General features: G+C 36.6%; 1 protein-coding gene across 4 annotated transcripts in view; it reads right to left on the bottom strand.

The window, feature by feature from the left end:
- Positions 1–6,856, bottom strand: part of LOC133528380 (uncharacterized) — a 563,200-nt gene extending 556,344 nt beyond the window's left edge. For 2 of the 4 annotated variants that reach the window (XM_061865750.1, XM_061865751.1), the window contains exon 1: positions 6,528–6,855. In XM_061865750.1, the coding sequence (XP_061721734.1) occupies positions 6,528–6,529 (2 nt within the window). In that variant the 5' untranslated portion in view covers positions 6,530–6,855. Of the gene's footprint in view, positions 1–6,527 lie in introns of all 4 variants that reach the window. The other 2 variants (XM_061865752.1, XM_061865753.1) reach the window with 2 other exon arrangements.
- Positions 6,857–20,246: the final 13,390 nt, after the last annotated feature.

The following is a 20,246-nucleotide window of genomic DNA, read 5'->3' as shown; positions in this document are numbered from 1 at the left end:
GAATGTAGGTAACTTTAAAAATACCTAGGCGCTATTTCGAAAAGTCGAAGGCACATGGCGCGATAGGTCACCAGTGCACAGACCTAGTCAAAAAAGTACTCAATGAACCGCTCCATAAATGTACAAGAATAGCGACTTCGACAGTACGGGAAGAATGGCGACCACGACTACTCTGACAAGAGTATGACGACAAAGAAAAAGCCGCTATTTGCGGAGGCCGTGGCAAGGGTCGGTGAGGCCTTTTTTTAATGGGTTGGCCAAAAGATATTCTAAGGGTGAGGAAGGCAAGACTTGACACATTGCCACCTTACGAAAATGAGACGACAAGGTCGTTAAATAAAGGTAATTGCTATATAACATAAATCAGGCCTAAATATAGTTAGTATTATGATATGTATTTATGATTGAACTAACATTATTGTATATTTAATATATTTTGTTAGACATTTCGCACGTAAAGTATTAATTACAGACGTGCACATTGTAGCCGCATGCGGATGTGAGCAATTATGGCAGCTGGTTTTAATACTTTTAATATTGCTACAGGTAATAATACATTTATTTTCTATATAATATACGGGGTTATCGGGTGGGCCCACTTTTATTTCAATAGTAAGAGGCCTGGCTTAAAATTCATTCTAGAATATAGTTTATATATACTTTTAGGGTTCCGTAGCCAAATGGCATAAAACGGAACCCTTATAGTTTCGCCATGTCCGTCTGTCTGTCTGTCTGTCTGTCTGTCTGTCTGTCTGTCTGTCCGAGGCTTTGCTCCGTGGTCGTTAGTGCTAGAAAGCTGAAATTTGGCATGGATATATAGATCAATAAAGCCGACAAAGTCGTACAATAAAATCTAAAAATTATTTTTTTTATGGTACCTCCCCTACACGTAAAGTGGGGGTGAAATTTTTTTTTCGCTTCAACCCTAGAGTGTGGGGTATCGTTGGAAAGGTCTTTCAAAACTAATAGGGGTTTTCAAGAAACATTTTTTGATAAAGTGAATATATTCGGAGATAATCGCTCCGAAAGAAATAAAAAATGTGTCCCCCCCCTCTAACTTTTGAACCATAGGTCCAAAAAATATGAAAAAAATCGTGAAAGTAGAGCTTAAGAAAGAAATTAAATGAAAACTATAGCGGACATGATCAGTTTAGCTGTTTTTGAGTTATCGTAAAAAGTTTTCCCTTCATAGTAAAAAGACTTATTTTAATTAGGTACTGATTATGCAAATTTGCCTATTTGTTTAACTCAGGTGAAAGATACCGTTTTATCCCTTGGTTAACAATTTACTATACTTTAAGCTCCAGTTTAGCTTATTGTGACGGAAGAGTAACTACGGAACCCTACACTGAGCGTGGCCCGACATGCTCTTGGCCGGTTTTTATACATATATCCCCTAGTTATTATTTTTAAAGCAAGCTGTACCTACGTACTTCAGTACCTAGTGGCTTGGAAACCTTCAAGATGTGAATTTGCGAGTCTAAAACTAGAGATATAGTTCTTCGGTCAATGTTGTAGCTAAAATATCTTGTAGCTTTCCAAAACAGGTCAAAGGCCAGGGAAAAAGAACAATAACGTGTATTTTCTATACAGAAGTGCTGCTTAACAAAGTCTTTGATCGCAAGTTCATTACCCTGGCTGGCCTTGGACTTATTCTACAAATGTAATCATACCCTGAGTTTTCCGTTTCTTCAGTGTCCGATTGAACTGATTTTTTTTGCATACCATAGTAATACTCGTAATACGAGTATAGAGTCTAATGACGGAGACCGCAGACGGTCATAAAACTTTGCAATAAATTATCACAACCTGTTATTATGTTATTTCTTAGTTAACGTAAGTACCTAACAATGTGTACAATACTAATGCCTATTCCTTGAACTTAAAAAATATCATAATATTCAAATTCAGTTTTAATATGCAAAATATGAACACATGACACATCTCTGAATTTTCCTTGCTTAATGTTTATTTTATAATGAATTAAGTAGGTACAGTCACGTCTGACAATATCGATACGGACAAAGTGCCAATAATATTAAATTTATACACGACCTTATTGCCCATATACGTAGGTCACTAGATAAGTTTTGCAATAGAAAAATACGAAACAATGAGGTGGCCTATCACATATATTTTTTGAAACTATATATCTATAGACAATGTTTGGTCGGAAAACATTTACTTTATTTTTAAATTTACATATAAAAAAAATAGATTTAAACTTTGAAAAGGTCGACGTGGGTTAAGGGCGATTTACGCATATTTTATACAACATTTTCATTTCATACAAAGGTAAGATTTTATAATAAGTAAATTTAAAAAGAAAGTAAATGTTTTCCAGCCAGTCATTGTCTATGGAAATATAGTTTTAAAAAGTATATGTGATAGGCCACCTGTTTATTTCATATTTGTCCTTTATTTGACCTATGTATTTAAGGTAGTGTATACATATTTTTGGCACTTTGTCCGTATCTATATTTTCAGACGTGACTGTACCTACTCCTATTTAAATCAATTCGAACGTGTACCTGACATCGCATGGCGAAAACGATGTCTAAATGATGTGTTAGTATTCATACGCGCCTTCATTCCACTCGGACTTGTCCGTACATGCATTAAGCGAGCGAGACGCACGCACGTTTCGATGTCAGGTGTAAGTTGGAATTGGTCTCCAAAAGCAGTGTCTCAATGGGGTCAAGGGGATCGCATTGTTATCAGAGTAAAATACTTTACAAGTTTCATTGTTCAACAATTAAATTATTATTTTTGCTTTTTTGCACTTTGTAACCTTTAGTGATTGAAAAATGCAAAGATGGAGACAGTTTACTCACTTCAATATTATGACCGACGTATATCAAAGGCGTTCACATCAACTTCATACTAAGGGACCGTTTTTTTACTCTTCGTAAAAAGTAACGAATTAGACTCGTTGACGTTGAAGAAAAAGACTACCCCTAAATAGTTTTCCTTTGGGATTTAGAAATAAAGTTTTTATTCATTAAATTTACAGTTGAAGAAGATATCAAAACGAAACCCCGTTTTGGCAAAGTCACAACTACACACATGCGAGCTTATTGCATGGATTATTGCTACATATCCGTACTAATATAATAAATGCGAAAGTAAATATGTTTGTCTGTCTGTCTATTACCTCTTCACGTTTTAACCACAGAACCGATTTAGATGAAATTTCGTATGGAGATAGCTTAAAGGATATGGGATAGTTTTTATCAATGTTCATAACCGAACACAATGTTACATAGGTATTAGAACTCTTTAGGTTTTTTATTTTCCTCTGTTGTCTATGACAGGACACAATTAAAATAGAATATGAAGAAAAGAACAAGCTGTCAAGCAATGAAAATAGTTTAATGGAGATAAAATAAATTTATTAAGAGTTGAACGTGAGTTGTTTTCATGTGGAGACACGGCTAGGACCAGGGCTCTCATTTCATGTCTCACACAGTCAATCATCATCATATTATCACCCCACGCAGACGAAATCGCGGGCAAAAGCTATAGTGTATTTTTTACATATTTAACAAACCATGATATGGTATTTTATTGGGCAAGAATATTCAAATCAGTTACTTTAACTCAATGTGGTAAAACATATTACCTACAGAAGTTTTACCTACTAATACATAGTAATTAATATTACTTACTCAACGTAACAATAAAGCTGCTATAATCGTAATATTTTGCTAGTAGAAATATGTATATCGGGATGATTTGATTCATCAATAGTAATTTTTTTATTAGTAATATTTGCTATTATCTGGCCCTAGTAAAGACCCTAAAACAAGACAAATTATTTTGCCATTTGAGGGCAATTGAAAACATTACACGATTAAATGAAATAAGTTTACGCCAAGACGATAAGGGGCCAATCCAGGCAGATAAATGTTTCAAGTACCCGATAATGTAAAAAAATGTTTACATTTTTACACTATTAGTATGGGTGTATACAATATTTATTTTTTAATATAGCCCATGTGACAAACTTCGACACATTAAGGTCGATGATGCTAGTCGGTAGGCTTGTGCGAGTCACGCGACCGATAAAATTAAACCGGTTTTGCAGCCATGGTTGCACCCCGTTATTAGGCTTTAACGTGTTACTAGGTACAAATTAAATGTCACAAAACGCATTCACGCACATTCATACGAATTACCTTTCATAGAGCCTAAGTTTGGCAATAGGTACGTATTTTATGCATCTGTCATACTTACTGTACTTGTATTGCAAAGTGTTTTTTTTTCCAGTGAGACCATTATAATTTAATTCCGCAAATGACCAGCTTCTTCTTCAGGAGTTACATAAATCTGTTTATTATTTAAAGATCCTATTATCCCAATGACACCCCTCACCATAGGATTGAAGCGAAAAAAAAAAGATCCTCACTGTACATCTACCCAAAAAGGTTATTTTTTAATACTTGTTCGGCATGATTGATATGAATATCTATGCCAAATGGCAGCCTTGTAATCCTAATGGTCACGCAAGCAGACAGACAGGCAGACGGACATAGCGAAACTAGTTGACAAAAGAACCCTATTACGGACCCGGGTACGTCCTAGAACTACATCCAAAAGAGAGGTATGGACAATGTGAACGTCATCTCGCTGTGTGTGGTAGGGCACAGCACAGCGGGTGTCATTCCAAATCTAGAGCAGAGCCCACTGGGCCCAACCTTACAGAAAACCGCAGCCAAATAACACTAGACCCTACTCATAGTATTGTGCTCCTGCCGGTGAGTAAGGTTGCCAGAGCTCAACGAGGGTGCGTAGTGTTAGGGTCGGCAACGCGCATGTAACTCCTCTGGATTTGCAGGCGAACATAGGCTACGGAGACCGCTTACCATCAGGCGGGCTGTATGCTTGTTTGCCACCGACGTAGTATAAAAATAAATAATAATAATAATATGTTCACTGCATCTAATATTACATTGTTTTTTTTATCGTAGATTCTTTTGACGTTAAGGAGTTTTTTGTTTTGTAATGTAAAGGTAGAATAGGTGTGTTAATATATGAATAAATACATATATATATTTCCTTTTTTATTGTTTGTGGTTTTTGTTTTTATTTTTTAATAGGTATGTTAAGTAAAGATAGACTCCTAAATACTTTAATGGCAGCCATATGGGAAACTTATTATCGCCGCATTAATAAAAAGTGGCGATGTCACTGACAGCTTCCCGGTTTTAATATGTAACATGAGTTAAGGATAAGTTTGATAGATTTTCTACTTATCTAAGACCTTCATTCATTTTGTATCTTTGTTTATATATAAATTAATTAATTAATTACCTCTAAGACCTTATAAATCCTTAATTCGTTTTTTTGTTATAAACCCCCCAATGTTAGTATCTAATTTTGCTCAAAGATTATTTTTGAACTCACGCTATGAAAAGGTCATGAAGGGGGACCAAATCTCACAAAAAAATCACCAGAAAAGAAGATGGAGTACAAAAATTGGCAAAATTTGAGGCGTGTATGGTGGATGTGTCCTGCTGTGAATTATTATTAAAATAAAATAAAACCTATTGGCACAAGTACCTGACATTGAGTTTGAGGGTGTCAAGTACCATCTCTAATATTCTTTCTTCTACAACCCATACATAAGTCGTTCATAAGTAACCATCTTAACAATAAGCAAAAGATTACCCCACGGAAATAGACGGATCCCTTCACGTAAAAGCAAAACGTATCGGTACATGAAACTAACCGTGAATCATTCAAACTGATATGAAAACTATCTACTGAAGTTTAAGAGTACCTACTCGTATAAGTATACGTGATATTTAGTTCAGACACTTGCTGTAAGTAGTCAGAAGTATGAAAACTTATTCATCCTAGCTATGTTAAGACGTAGGTAAGATTTCCTAGAAAATCACCTTATTACACGAGTCATATTACATTTTACTGAGGTGTACATAGGTAATATTACATTTTACTCAGAATCCCAAAACTAAGAACTCATTATTGCTTTTAAAGTTAAAATAATTTTCAATAGTCCTATCGTAAAAGGTATCATTACCTATGTCATATTCTAGTAATAAAATTATCGAGATATAGATGCAGTCAGTCAGTCATATATATTTTTTAATTATACAGGATATTATAATATTACAGGATATTATAACACAAATTGACTAAGTTTCAAAGTAAGCTCAATAAGGCTTGTGTTGAGGGTACTTAGACAACGATATATGTATTTAGTATATAAATATGTATAAATACTTAAATTCATAGAACACACCCATGACTCAGGAACATATATTCGTGCTCCTCACACGAATAAATGCCGTTACCAGGATTTGAACCCGAGACCATCGGCTTCATAGGCAGGGTCAAGCAGATAGGTTGTCAAAGTATAGATTCACTTGCGGCAACTAGATGTTAATACAATAAGCCTGTATAATAAATGGTAATTTCTGACTAACCATGTAAGATATTCCATCTATCATTAACAAATCAATTAACTTTTTACTCGAGCCCACCCTCGTTTAAAATAAACTCACATTTTAGCGCAGTGTAGCAGCAAACCTCCAGCCGATACACGAACCACTTTCAACACTCACAAATCACACTTCGAATAAAATACACCACTCATCGTATTACGAATACACTCGCGCGCGTGAGATAAACCGGCACAGACACAACCGCCAGCTACGACTGACGCCGGGGTACTGAAGTGTTCAGTTCGCGAAGTACGGAAAATGGGAAAAACGACAATCGCCTATCCCATCCCTTTTCCACCACTTAACGGTCTTGCACCTCGACGCACTTGACGTGCGAATTATCTCCCTTCATCGAAATTAAATTACTTATAACTTGAAGCGGTTGTGGTTTAACGTTCAACAATACCGCTATCTGTTGAGTTGTTATTCAATAATTTAAGGCGTTATACAGTTTCAGAATAGGATCCATTAGCTGGATCGTTTCAAAGTATTTATATATTCTGAAAAACTACAACTAAGTACTTATAGTTAAGTCTAGTGATTAAAACTTACATCATTTGACACTATTTTTTTTTTTATCGTTTAAGTACTTTTTTCTTTGTCTGAGTTAAATCGAGTTCAAAGATTAATTTAAACACACTTAAACTAACTAGAGTGCCCCCCCCGTCCTGAATCTACTTTTGAAGTAACGAAGATTCCTTCCTTACAAAACATTTACTTTCATGAACAGTAGTCAGTACCTAGATACTATTTATTTATTATTGTTGGTAAATAACTAGCGACCAATATTTGTATTTAGTACCATCGCGAATATTTTTAAGGCCATCAACATGACACTTAATATTTTTCAGATTAAGTATATTTTTCAGGCAAGTCACTCACCTTGTCCTTACAGGGCGGTCGCTGAACAGGCGGCATCGCTCAAGAGGGACAAGTACTCGGGGTTGTCCAACTACCTAAACGAGTGTTCCCCTTGCTCTGAAGAGCTTACTTCTTTGCTTCCTCGTCTGGTAGGTGGGTCGTCGTCTGCAGGATAGGGACCTCGATCGGTTGTTCCTGGCCCAGAGGTAGTCTCTCACGGTTCAACGCGCAGTAAACGTGACGGGCACCTTTACTTCGGAAATGATACAGGGTGGATTGTTCAAGTAGAAGAGTTTAGTTTTGTATTCAATTTGTAGTGAAATTTTGTCATGTACATTTTAATTTATTAGCAATAGGTACCTACCTTTGGTATAGCATAGTATGTTGTACCAAAATCACCAACAATTTTCATCTGCGTCTTGATTTTCTTCTCACCAATAATTTATTTTAACTTGTAGTCATTTGGGTACTCATTTATTTCCACATTTTACACTAGCTTCAGTCGACTTCAAATATTTTATTACATTTCCTAAAGTTAGTACTCGTACAAATTGAAGACAGGTATATTTTAATAAAGGATAAAATTAATATTCCGTAATTCTATATCCTTTAACCTTTTAGGTGACAAATTCATAACACTTTACTGCTTTTATTGCCTGAGTAGGCGTTTTCATCAAGGTATTTTTAAGATACGTTGAGGAGTTTCACGTTAACTCGAAATCCTTTAATTTGATGATGGATAAGCATTTACTTACCCATCGATCACTAAATCGAACGTCGCCTAATCTTTGTAGGAATCTCACTTAGCTTGGGGTTGCCATTCAATAGAGCTACCTATCGGAAATCAATGCTGGCAGAAGATAGATATATTATAGTAATGTGTGAGTCGGGAAAATGAGATCGTAGCTTGGCAAGCGCGTACGCCATAATTTACTATGCTCCAGGACATACAAATACGCTATTACCACTATTAGCATCTACTGCAGTAAAATATCTTGATTTATATTAAAAATACATACTTTTCAAGAAATAAAATGGCACTGACCTAAGCTGATCTACTTGAAAAGACTTTACCTACTTTATTAGATATTCGTAAGTAAAATTGCAAGTTCATTAAATGTGACATATATTACCTATACAGCTTATGGCAATGCAATGCCGTCATCAATAAAGCAATACAGCCAGCGTTGGGACGAGGGTAGTCTGCATTGTGCTGCTTACCGCATTTGACGCATAAATCAGAATTCTACTTTATTACTATAGACTAAGGAAGCATGACAATACGGCCATAGAGATCGTTTCTGTACCGCCCTGATACCGGAAGTTGAGTAGGGTCACAACCCAATAGGTAATGCAGTATCTTGACTGGGTGATGTGCGAAAGCTAGAATAATGAAAATACAAATAATTCTATAGTATTATGGAATCATATTTACATCAATAAATGGCTCTGCTAATTAGCTTAAGATAATTATATGTAATACTGTATTACTATTCATAAGTGCTTGTTGCTAGGCCTACATGAATAAAGTATACTTGAACTTTGAACAAATGGACAAAGTTGTTATTTAGCTCCTCTTGCTAATATTGTTACCCAAGCAAGCAAAATACTTTAAAAATAACCGTAAGGAGCGTAATATTCGGAGTAAGCGGAATCTTGAGCATTACGAGGGTTAAAGGCACGAGGATTAAACATACTTTACTACCAAGTGAAGTACAGCATTTTTCATCACACCAACGCGAAGAAAATACTAACCGAAACATGTTACAAGTCAAGTTCATCTTCTTCCTCACGTTGTCCCGGCATTTTGCCACGGCTCATGGGAGCCTGGGGTCCGCTTGACAACTAATCCCAAGATTGGGCGTAGGCACTAGTTTTTACGAAAGCGACTGCCATCTGACCTTCCAACCCAGAGGGGTAAACTAGGCCTTGTTGGGATTAGTCCGGTTTCCTCACGATGTTTTCCTTCACCGAAAAGCGACTGGTAAATATCAAATGATATTTCGTACGTAAGTTCCGAAAAACTCATTGGTACGAGCCAAGGTTTGAACCCGCGACCTCCGGATTGCAAGTCGCACGCTCTTACCGCTAGGCCACCAGCGCTTTACAAGTCAAGTTCATATAAATGAATAATTATTTATCGTTCAAAATCATCACTTTAAAGTCAATTTCATCAGCCAACTTGCAATTATCCTTTAAATACACTACGAGAAAAATCACGTTATTTTTAAATCGTGTGCCAGATTTGGTAACCGTGTACGGAGTCAATATACTGGTGACTTATTTTGTTGTATGAACTCGGAAGGGTTCCCTGTGAAGATGAAATATGTTATGGATATTAAGGGGTTCAATCATTCAATGGTTACTTAGGTTAGTACCTAACATGTTTAGTGGATTTTTGCCTCCACGTGAATAAGATTATAAAGCTACTTAAATAGAATTCTCAAAAATAGAAGTGAGAAACATGTTAGGCATTCCATATTTTATTTAACATAACTATAATATTGTATGGTCAGCAGTGTATATTCGATTGAAGGATCCGATTAAATACAAAATATACAGTTAACAGGTATCGGAAAAATAGATTTCAAAATCAACGTCATTGCTCAATATGATTATTTAATATATGTGGGTAAACCTTATTATTATTAGTAAGATACATTATCTTATACGTTACGGTACACGGTATACAGTATTATATACGTTACATAACCATTTAGAAAAATAAATCGTTTTGTATATCACAATAAAAAGTATTTCATGTCACTTCATAGAAGTTTGCGAGATGAGGTATATCTGCAGCTGCAGCATAATGTACAACTATCATACCATAGCAGCAAGCGCTGATGCAATTGATTACTTCATATAGTACTCTTCTCTCCTCCTTCCCCTTCTTACGAGGCCGCGTAGCCAAGGTGATAATCACTATCGCTTCGACAACGAAACGCTCTCTCTATCACTCTTCCATATTAGTGCGACAGTCACAGTTGCGTTTCGATAGCTACGGAGTGTAAGCGATTTGCATGTTTGTGGGCTACGCGGCCTGAGGCCGATTCTTATTCAACGAATTTGTTCAAAAAAGTACCAATCAGTGCTAGCGATCTTCAAGGTCGTATCAAAACAAGATGAAGACCTTAACGAATTGGTAAATCAAAATTCCCCCCTCCTTAATATTACTCCCACGTAATCATATTTCAGCTGAGTTGCTGTTACCAACAGCAAAGTTTCAGCGTGAAGGTAAGTTTACTGCGAATCGCGCAATTTAACTGCATCCCATTCGCATGAGGCTCCGAAGTTTGAGCGAGACAACATTATGCGTTCTGATCACCTTTTACTATCGCGAAATCTAAAAAAAAATGGTTGTCCCATAGAAATCAGCTGCTACACATCAGCCAGAATGAAGAAACCTTTTTTTCGAGATTTCGGCATTGGTCTCATAAGCTGTCATATGACCTATAAAGTCACTACGCAGATTATGGCTGGTGGTTAAAATTTCACCCTGTAGCGCATAAGGAACGCTGTCCCATGATATTATGTGGATCTGAAAACTACTGTTAGGCTGCTTACGGGGGTGGTAGCACCCGTTGACCGGCCCTTAGGCAAGTGCCCGGTGACCGTATAGATATAATAAGCGTATAGAGAGGCGTAATATAGAGTACTCTCTCTAGGCGAGTGTTGTGCCTGGGGACCGAAGTTTTTATTTTATTTTATTTGAATTTGAATTAATTAGAAGTTGTATTTACATTAACATTCGACATTAATTCATTTTATTAATTCATTCATTTGACATTCGGAACTCCGTAAGCGTGATGTTGGAAATGCTATCGCCATCGGTTAGCATCTTACAGAGGAGACGCCACAAGCGCATTCAAAAATAAATTATCAAGTGGGAATTTTTCAACGTCTGAACCGAGAGTTTTTTAATCTGTGTGTTTTACTTAATTATTTGTAAGTAATGGAAAAAATCGTAACCCATACAATTATTAAATATAACATGAGAAGTAAGAGGATACAGAAATAAATATACAACATTAAGTAATCAAGATAAGTACGGCTACCACCAGTTTTGACATTGACATATATATTCGCTCATGTCTACGCAAATTACTTTATATACAGTTTATATCACTAATATGCGAGTACGAACGAGATGCATAGAGAGTAAGTTACGTAGATGTGAGCGAATATGTCAATGTCAAAAATGGTGAGCGGTACACAGCAAATTTTACGATTACTTTCTACCAAGGCAGATTATTTTCTACAAGACAATCGTATATTGAATCACATAGAATTGTAGAATAGTTCCAAATAACATAAATACAACAATCTATTTTTTTATAGGTTTAGTGAACTTAGTTAGCATTTTCAACTCCTATTATACCTGACTCGGAACCTACTTTATCTTAACGCAAGTCAATAAGGAAGCTAACGCGTAGTTGTCACGAATCTAAATCCGATCAGCTTGCTGGTCACGCGCCGCGCACCAGATTCCGCAGGCGTAATCTAATATAATTACAGGCTTCGGTAAATAGGTACGTTTTAATAATGTCTTGGCCTTTGACACTCGAACTTTGACCTATTTCATTTTATTATGATTATTGATAGAAAGAAGGGCGTGTAGCCAGGAAATTAGAAGGAAACGAAAGATATGGCGCGCCGCGCGTAACGTGCGACGGATGATATGGCCGTTGCGCGGGTTTTTAGTGTTTTTACCTTTTATCTCAACTACTCTGAAAATATACATCTGTGTAATATTTTGCTCGTTAGATCCTTCGTCAATATGACTAAATATCTATAGATGACTAACATTCATGAAAATTGGATATGTCTTCATTAGGATTTATGTATTTCTATGGAACCGATTTTAATTTTAGTCTAGTTTCCATGTGAATCTTTTAGTGGCATTTAGCCTTAATTAAAACGTTCAAAAATTCAATATAAAAACAACAAGTTTGCGTTAGCCCACTTAAATCGAACTTCTTCGTATCGCAACGTTTTACGAAAGCGACTGCCAAACTAGGCCTTATTGGGATTATTCCGGTTTCCTCGCGATGTTTTCACCGAAAAGCGACTGGTAAATATCAAATGATATTTCGTACACAAGTTCTTAAAAAATTCATTAGTACGAGCCGGGGTTTGAACCCGCGACCTCCGGATTGAAAGTCACAAGTTCTTACCGCTAGGCCACCAGCGCTTCAGTGGGACACTCATACTGGCTAAAAAAAGGTATAAATAGTTAAGAAAATTAGTGAAAAATAATCATTCCCTGACTCGTTTTTTAGTCCAAAAATACTAAAATTTTGAACAAATAAATGGCGTGAAATCTCGTATCACGGTGCAGGCAACCGTCTAGACTTCCCGCTTAGAGGTTTTCCCGAGGGGCTACAGTATGGGGTTCTTCAAAAAAAGAAGTGTACAGGTTTTTAAAGGGTCGGCAACGCGCATGTGATGCCTCTGGTGTTGCAGGCGTCCATAGGCTACGGTGACTGCTTACCATCAGGCGGGCCGTATGCTTGTTTGCCACCGTCGTGGTATTTAAAAAAAAAAAAAAAAAAAAAAAACGACTGCGCACACGACGCCGCGCATCCGTGTTACCACGCGGTGCAACTTACAAAACTTTACGCCGCGCGGCGCAGCGGTGCTACGCCACTACGTACGTAGGTTCTTCGCCTAACTGCTAGTGACCCCCTAGGCGGGTTCTCTGTTCTTACGGCCCGATTCGAAGAACGAGATACGATAACGATAAGTATAGTATTCTGATTCTGATTCGGGCAACCAATGTCACTTTGACGTTAGAAATATCACAGCGGAATCGAAATAAAGGTCAATTTTGACATCTCGTTTTCTTTATATTACGTCGGTGGCAAACAAGCATATAGCCCGCCTGATGGTAAGCAGTCTCCGTAGCCTATGTACGCCTGCAACTCCAGAGGAGTTACATGCGCGTTGCTGACCCTAACACTCCGCACCCTTGTTGAGCTCTGGCACCCTTACTCATTGGCAGGAACACAACACTATGAGTAGGGTCTAGTGTTATTTGGCTGCGATTTTCTGTAAGGTGGAGGTACTTCCCCAATTGGGCTCTGCTCTAGATCTGGAATGACACTCGCTGTGCTGTGCCCTACCACACAAAGCGAGATGACATTCACAATGCCCATACCTCTCTTTTAGACGTAGTTTAAGGACGTACCCGGGTCCGTAATTAAAAGGATACTGATTTTTTAAATGTTTGTATTCATAATTTTTACAAGAGCTGTTTAGGGTTCAGTTGTCAACTAGTTTCGCTATGTCCGTCTGCCTGTCTGTCTGCTTGCGTGACCATTACGATCACAAGGCTGCTATTTTGCATAGATATTCATATTGATCTTGCCGAAAAAGTATTAAAAAACGTTTAATTTTTTTTCGTACAGTGCGGAGTTCAGTTTTTTTTTTCGCTCCAATCCTATGGTGAGGGGTTGTCATTGGGATAATAGGACTGGGGTCCTTAACTAAACAAACAGATTGATGAGGAAACCGGTCGTTTAGCTATCGATATTTTAAAAATCTTTCCTAGATCTTAAACGTGTCTTGATCATTCTTCGAATCGGGCCGTTAGGCGCTTTTCGCTAAATACGGTTATCGGCTACGCTCGTAGCGCGTAGCTCGCGCTGGCACTGGCACTGATTGTAGGGCGTATACGATAACCTATAAGTTCTCATAACTTTACAGACAGAGAAATGTTTTGTGTATTACCTGCCCCCTAACCTAACTTGACCATTCTGCATATTTACAAGTAACTTATCTTTGGTTATGCATTTAAAGTTTATTTATCTAGTATGTTTGTAAAATAACTCCGAGCGAGATCGATTAGGTAGGTATACATGTACGTAAACTAAGTTTTCCCGATGGAAGTGATAGCGGCTACCGCGAGACTAAATTACAAAGTCAGTTCGGTGATCCCTTATCGGATTACCTCTCATTTTTTACCCTAACGAAGGTAAACACAAGGATTTTCTGCCATTCGCAATCAACAAGCGTATTTCATTTAATTTGGGTTCCTTCCCGTTCACTTAAGTGTCCCTTTCTGGGTCTACAGACCTCTTTATGAAAATGAAAAAGCAAAAGCAAGTGACGCAACATATCTAAAGCAGGAAAATTGTTTTCACTGTATATATTATAACGCTTTCTCTGCTATAATAGAATAATAGACTTCTAGCTTTGCCGGTCTTTCTTGCATAAAATCCTTAGTGGATACTTACAAGCCAATTCGAAGGTACACTGACATCAGAATTTATTTTTATTTTATTTTATTTTAACAACAAAATTACACAGCATTACAGTATATACTCGTACTAATGCACTGCGAAATTTAGGACAGAAAGTATATAAATGCATACACATCAGGTACAGAATACAATCTGGGACTAGGTAGGTCAATATTATTTTAAGTTATATATCCGTACATAAATAGAAGGGTATTGATCATTAAATTGTGTTATACATGAAAAATAGAATTACAAAACACAGGAGAACCTTAATAACTAACTGAGGACGGACGGTCATCCATTGCCTCACAATGGTTTTTGCATTGCTCACAAATTTGCCTCCAACTACTGGCAAAAAGATCGCAGTCTGGAGCCGACTGGAGAAGTGCGTTGATGTAGTGCAATGCACGAACCAGTGGTGATTGCCTGTACGCCTTCGTGCGCGCTTTAGGAGCCGCAAGTAAGTCGCGATTACGAGGCCTAAAATTGAACTTTGCCACGGACAGAGAAGGGATAAGGAGGCGTACCAGCTGTGAGTCCAGCTGAGGGCAGTCTGAATCTCCACGTAATATTCTGCACGCGCCGATCATAAGTGCATAATTACGCCTCACTTCTAAGGAGTTAAAACCCAGAGTTCCAAGTAAAAATTTTGTCGGGTAAAGGAAAGGATAATACCAACAGTAATATTTGGTTCATGTTATTTAGTTATCATGCGTCTCACCCGCGCCAAAACATGTACGGACAAGTAGATACGACCCAAAATACACGATAACTGAATGAAATCAGATAGATGTCATTGGTATATCAGTATACGTTCGAATTGGCTTGTTAGCAATAATATGGTTAGTTGTGCCTTTGGTGTAGCTAAAGGTGTTCCTGTCATGACCACAAAAACATTGCTGAAGCTAGAAGCGTCGACAGCCAGACATCATCAGTGTCAGCGTCGTGATAATTCGTTTGAAGCCTCTTATTTTATCTAAACTACTTTTAAATAGGAAACGTTTTTCTATGTATAGATATCACAGTCTTTTTAAAGGCTTTATTTATCGACTAAATATACACGGTGAAATGTTATCGGGGTGATCAGGAACCAATTAATTGAATTCAGACATCAATGACGATCAGATATATGTAGCACTAACACAATTCTAATTTATTTTTTGTCATGCCCAATTTTCAGTTAAAATAAAGTTTTAATTGAAATATATTTTCACCCTACCAATGGTTTGGTCTAAAGAGTTTAAAAACCTCTTTCCAAAGTAACAGGCATAAAAAAACTAAAGCCTTATGAGCAATAACTTGTCGATTTGTCTTTGTTAAACTCCCCGCTAAAGGGATGGCACTTGACGTATTACTACTTCCCTGCAATAAAAATAGGGTGTCCATGTACCCAGTAATTATTAATTTTAACGATATCATAAACTGTAATGAATTAGACGGTGAAGTAAATTGCATAAGATCTCGCGAATTGGATTCTATTTAGGTTAATAATTAATATTTTTCAACTGCTGATCACCGATTAAATTTCATCGTGTAGAAGTGTTTAACGGCGGGCAGGCATTAGAAGCATTAGCACTCGCAGCACTATTAATAAATGCCAGCGACATTCGTTATGCATGCAGGTATGTAATTACTCGCTCGTTTGACTCGTTGGATGTACGGAGCGCAGTTCTAGTGTTGCCGAAATATACCTACAACGATATCGTTAATTGATATTATACATAACCAGGGAAGTCCTTATGAGCGCTATATTGCGGCCTACATTAATATTAGTAGTGTGCCCGACACTTTAGTGTATTGTAGCGTTAAACATGATAATAATTTGTCATTTAGCATAAAGGGACTTAGGAAGATTAACGCTTGTGTCGAGACCCCTTACATGGCTTTTATATGTTATAATATGTATAATTAAAATTTCAGATTATTAAGAAAATAAATAGCTCACACTAGCTTCGTAGCTCACACTAGAGTGAGATACGAAGTGACCAGACTCTGATGGCATTCAATTTGACACTTATCACGGATAAAACAAAGAGCATCATCGGTATTTGACACAATTATTGTAATCGTCGGGTGACCATGCAAATTAAACTCGTTTTTTTTGGACACACAAGAAAAAAAACGACTTTTTCATCACTTAGGTGCATGGCATGGTGACTATATTTTTTCCGATAGGTAAGGAAAAATGTCACCTGGTCATCGCTCACACTGTGTGGTGTACACGAAATGTAATCAGAATCGTGTTATTGTTTTCTCGATCTTATGCATGAGATGCCTAATGTCATCTACTACCTGTTCACTTTAAGTTGGTCTTAATAACTACCTATATACTTACTTTACTCTTTGTTAATAACGTCACAGGTACAATTACTAATAGCACTGTCGACAAAAAATAAATTCGTACTTTATTTTAAATGCATTATCATAAAAAAATATTAAATAAAGTAATTATTTATTAAATTTCGTGATAGTATAAAATGTAAGTAATAAAAGTCGTTGTAAAGCTGTGGTAGCAGAGTGGATAAGGCGTCAGAGGGCGTAGTGCGGGGAAGCGGGCCGGGATGTAACGGCCAACTTGACCGAACTGGTAGTAGGTATAGCAAACTGTTCTCCTGAATCAGAATCGGCCTCCTGTACCTACTTTTTCTCTATTCGGACTCCATTCTTACATAAAGTTGTAAGAATGGATAAGTTAATAAAAATGCGAAATTCGCTAACTTGAAAAAGCATGCGTATTTCCAGCAAGCATCGTAAACGTTAATTAAGAATAATAATTTGTATTAATAAGAATTTGGCTACAAATGCAGCCGTTACTCTTATAATCATACTATTTAGTATCGATATCGAATGCAATATATTCAGTGCACTTCTGTCGCCTCTAGCTCTGACTGTGAGACAGTCAGGAAGAGCTGCACTTAGGTCATAAATCCAGGCCTTTTAGCCAGTGTACACTTTAATTAAAATATTTACTTGGCATCTACTACGATATGTCTTGTTCGCTCGGCGAGTACGATTCCTAGAGATCCAATTTAAAAGGAAATATTTTTGGTATTACGGCTAATACTTTTTCTTTTTCATGTTTTATGCGAGAAAAATATATTTAAATGTTCAGGAAAATGTAAGTAACATTTTTATACAAATGATAAAATAGTTACAATGGGCGATCGATTGCTAACGTACAACATCCACTGATATGAATCTTAAATAAAAAAACTTCTCAAACATGTGTCGGTTTGATCATAGCCTTAAATAAATGATGAACACCACCTGAGAACATCGCTGCCGATCGAAATACAAGCGAGTTTATCTAATATTCACCCCTTATTGGGTACCCATCATACATAACCCAACAAACATCTTACTTGATCCCAAAAGCAGATACTTTAAGTACCAAGCTTTTTTACGGCAAACTGTTAAATAATAACTTGGCAGTTTTATTAAAAGTGCTAAAATATCTAGTCATCGCCTGCTTGTAAACAAAATTAATTATAGGTGCTGGAAGATCACCCTTTTATTTTTTTACAACACAAGATGCATTGACTATCGCCCTTCTTTTATTAGTGGTAAGAAAATATTGAATGCAAATTTAATAACGAGTGTATTCTTAACATTTGGGAGGGCATTGTTAAAGGGAAATTGTATCATCTTCTTTTGAAACTTGCAAATTGCTTGTTGTAAATTGCTTCAGCAAAATGGTGAGTCACGTAGAATTTGAAAGGTAACGAATTATCAATGTAGACTAATTGTTTAGTGTGAGATGCAGGAACGAATTTGGAGCATTGTGTAGTATGTAGGGGTACTAATTACTATGAGAATGAATAGAGCCGTAATCCAGTTACCTCAGCGCCCCCGCTAATTGCAAACCTAAATGTGAAGTGTCTGGCTTGCTGCGATGCACTTTTGTGACACTTGCACTTCCCTTTTGAATGCATGAAGAGTTTTAATGATTTATTCCTGCTGCAGATTTCACATAGCGTGTATTTTGTTTTTTGCTAGCTGTGCGGCTATTGTACAGGCAGCATCAAAAGTAGCGGATCAAATAACGCTTCATAAGTATCTACCATTCCGTAACAGCTTAACAAAAAGTGATGATTTTAATACAGAACAACTAAGACCGTAAAAGATATGCCTTTGGCCCCGAATTTTAGAAATGTATCTATAATTGGAAAAGTTATCCGGAATATCAGATACTTTTGGCGCGTTGTTTCATCCGCTACTTTTGATGCTGACTGTAGAACTGAAGCACTACCACGAGCCGCAATGGTATTTTTTTATTACTTTACTAAAGCCGTAAGTGAGTAAACGAACTTGGAATATTTTTTAAATACTCGGGTCATACATGGCATAGCCACATAGGCGTTAATCATACTGTCTGACATAAATATTCCCTGTAGCTTTTTTATTTTAGCTTGGGTACGATGACAGCGGTTAATATTTGAGCATGAAAAGCCAATGGCACGACGATTCTGTCAACTTCAAGTATGGAGTTGTGGTTTTTACGAGTATTCTTGGACTTATCAACGTAAAATAAATTCATTAATAAACTTTGAGGCAGAATTGCATCTATGGCGGGAAAATAGGTTAATTTGGTACAGACTTTATATTAGTCAATAAAAGAGAGCGAACTAAAAGACGTCGAACTTAAAGATGTCCTTTTGTTCTGCAGGAAAACAAGAAGATTTGAGGAGAATAGTGTGGGAATGCCGCCGGGATAATAACCCGCACAACAGAGTTGGGCGTAATCAATTACTTGTGTAATTTTAACTACAATGTGGATTACATGTAGTTGAATTATTTGTAGTTGATTACATGTACTTACAACTACTTGCGATTGAGATTACTTTGTAATTTGTAATCAAAGTTACATTAATTTATAATCAAAATTACTCAATTACTTCTTGATAGGCAAAGATGAGCAAATTTAGTACTTTAGTACTCTCTCAATAAACGAAAGTAATAACCACCTGCGGCCCACCATACAAAAAATGCTATTTTAATTCGAAATCAATATTGTAGGGAATAAGATTACATTTGATACGTCTGATCATTATTATCTGTGTTTGAAAGAGTATCACATTTTATTTATTACTTGACTAATATTGATATTATAGCAAACAGAAAATAATAATTATGAAATATCGCTCTTAGTTTTAGCTGTTACTGCAGGTAGTATCAACTATTATTTTGGTGCCGCTTCATGGAACTGACCACCCGGCAAAAACTCATTTTTGCCCTAAAATGTTCATATTTTTTAAAAGTCCCTTTGTACAAAATCTTATAAAACTAACATTCCTTTTTATATGAAAAGTCAAACTTGATATGATAAGATCAACATAAAACTCGTTCATATTTATTACCTGATTTGGGAAACAAAGGTGATCGTAAACATTTTGTTGAGAAAAAGTAATTTGTAATCGCATAAGTAATTTATTACAGATCAGATTATAATCACAAAATGTAGTTATTAATTCGATTACTAACTACAAAATGTAGTTAGTAATCGTTAATCAAAGGCTCAACTACTTTTTTCTAGTAATTGTAATGTGTATATAGTTACAACTACATTTTGTAATCAATCGTTAATCTGTCATCCAGCTACTTTTTGCACAACACTGCCGCACAGACAGCCCGCCTGTTTCCGGCGTCCCTACACTACATCTACATCTATAAAGAC

This window comes from Cydia pomonella, chromosome 19, assembly GCF_033807575.1.
Source record: "Cydia pomonella isolate Wapato2018A chromosome 19, ilCydPomo1, whole genome shotgun sequence".
NCBI lineage: Eukaryota > Metazoa > Arthropoda > Insecta > Lepidoptera > Tortricidae > Cydia > Cydia pomonella.
The sequence above is the reverse complement of the archived record's forward strand: the minus strand, read 5'-3'. Positions and strand labels throughout refer to the sequence as shown.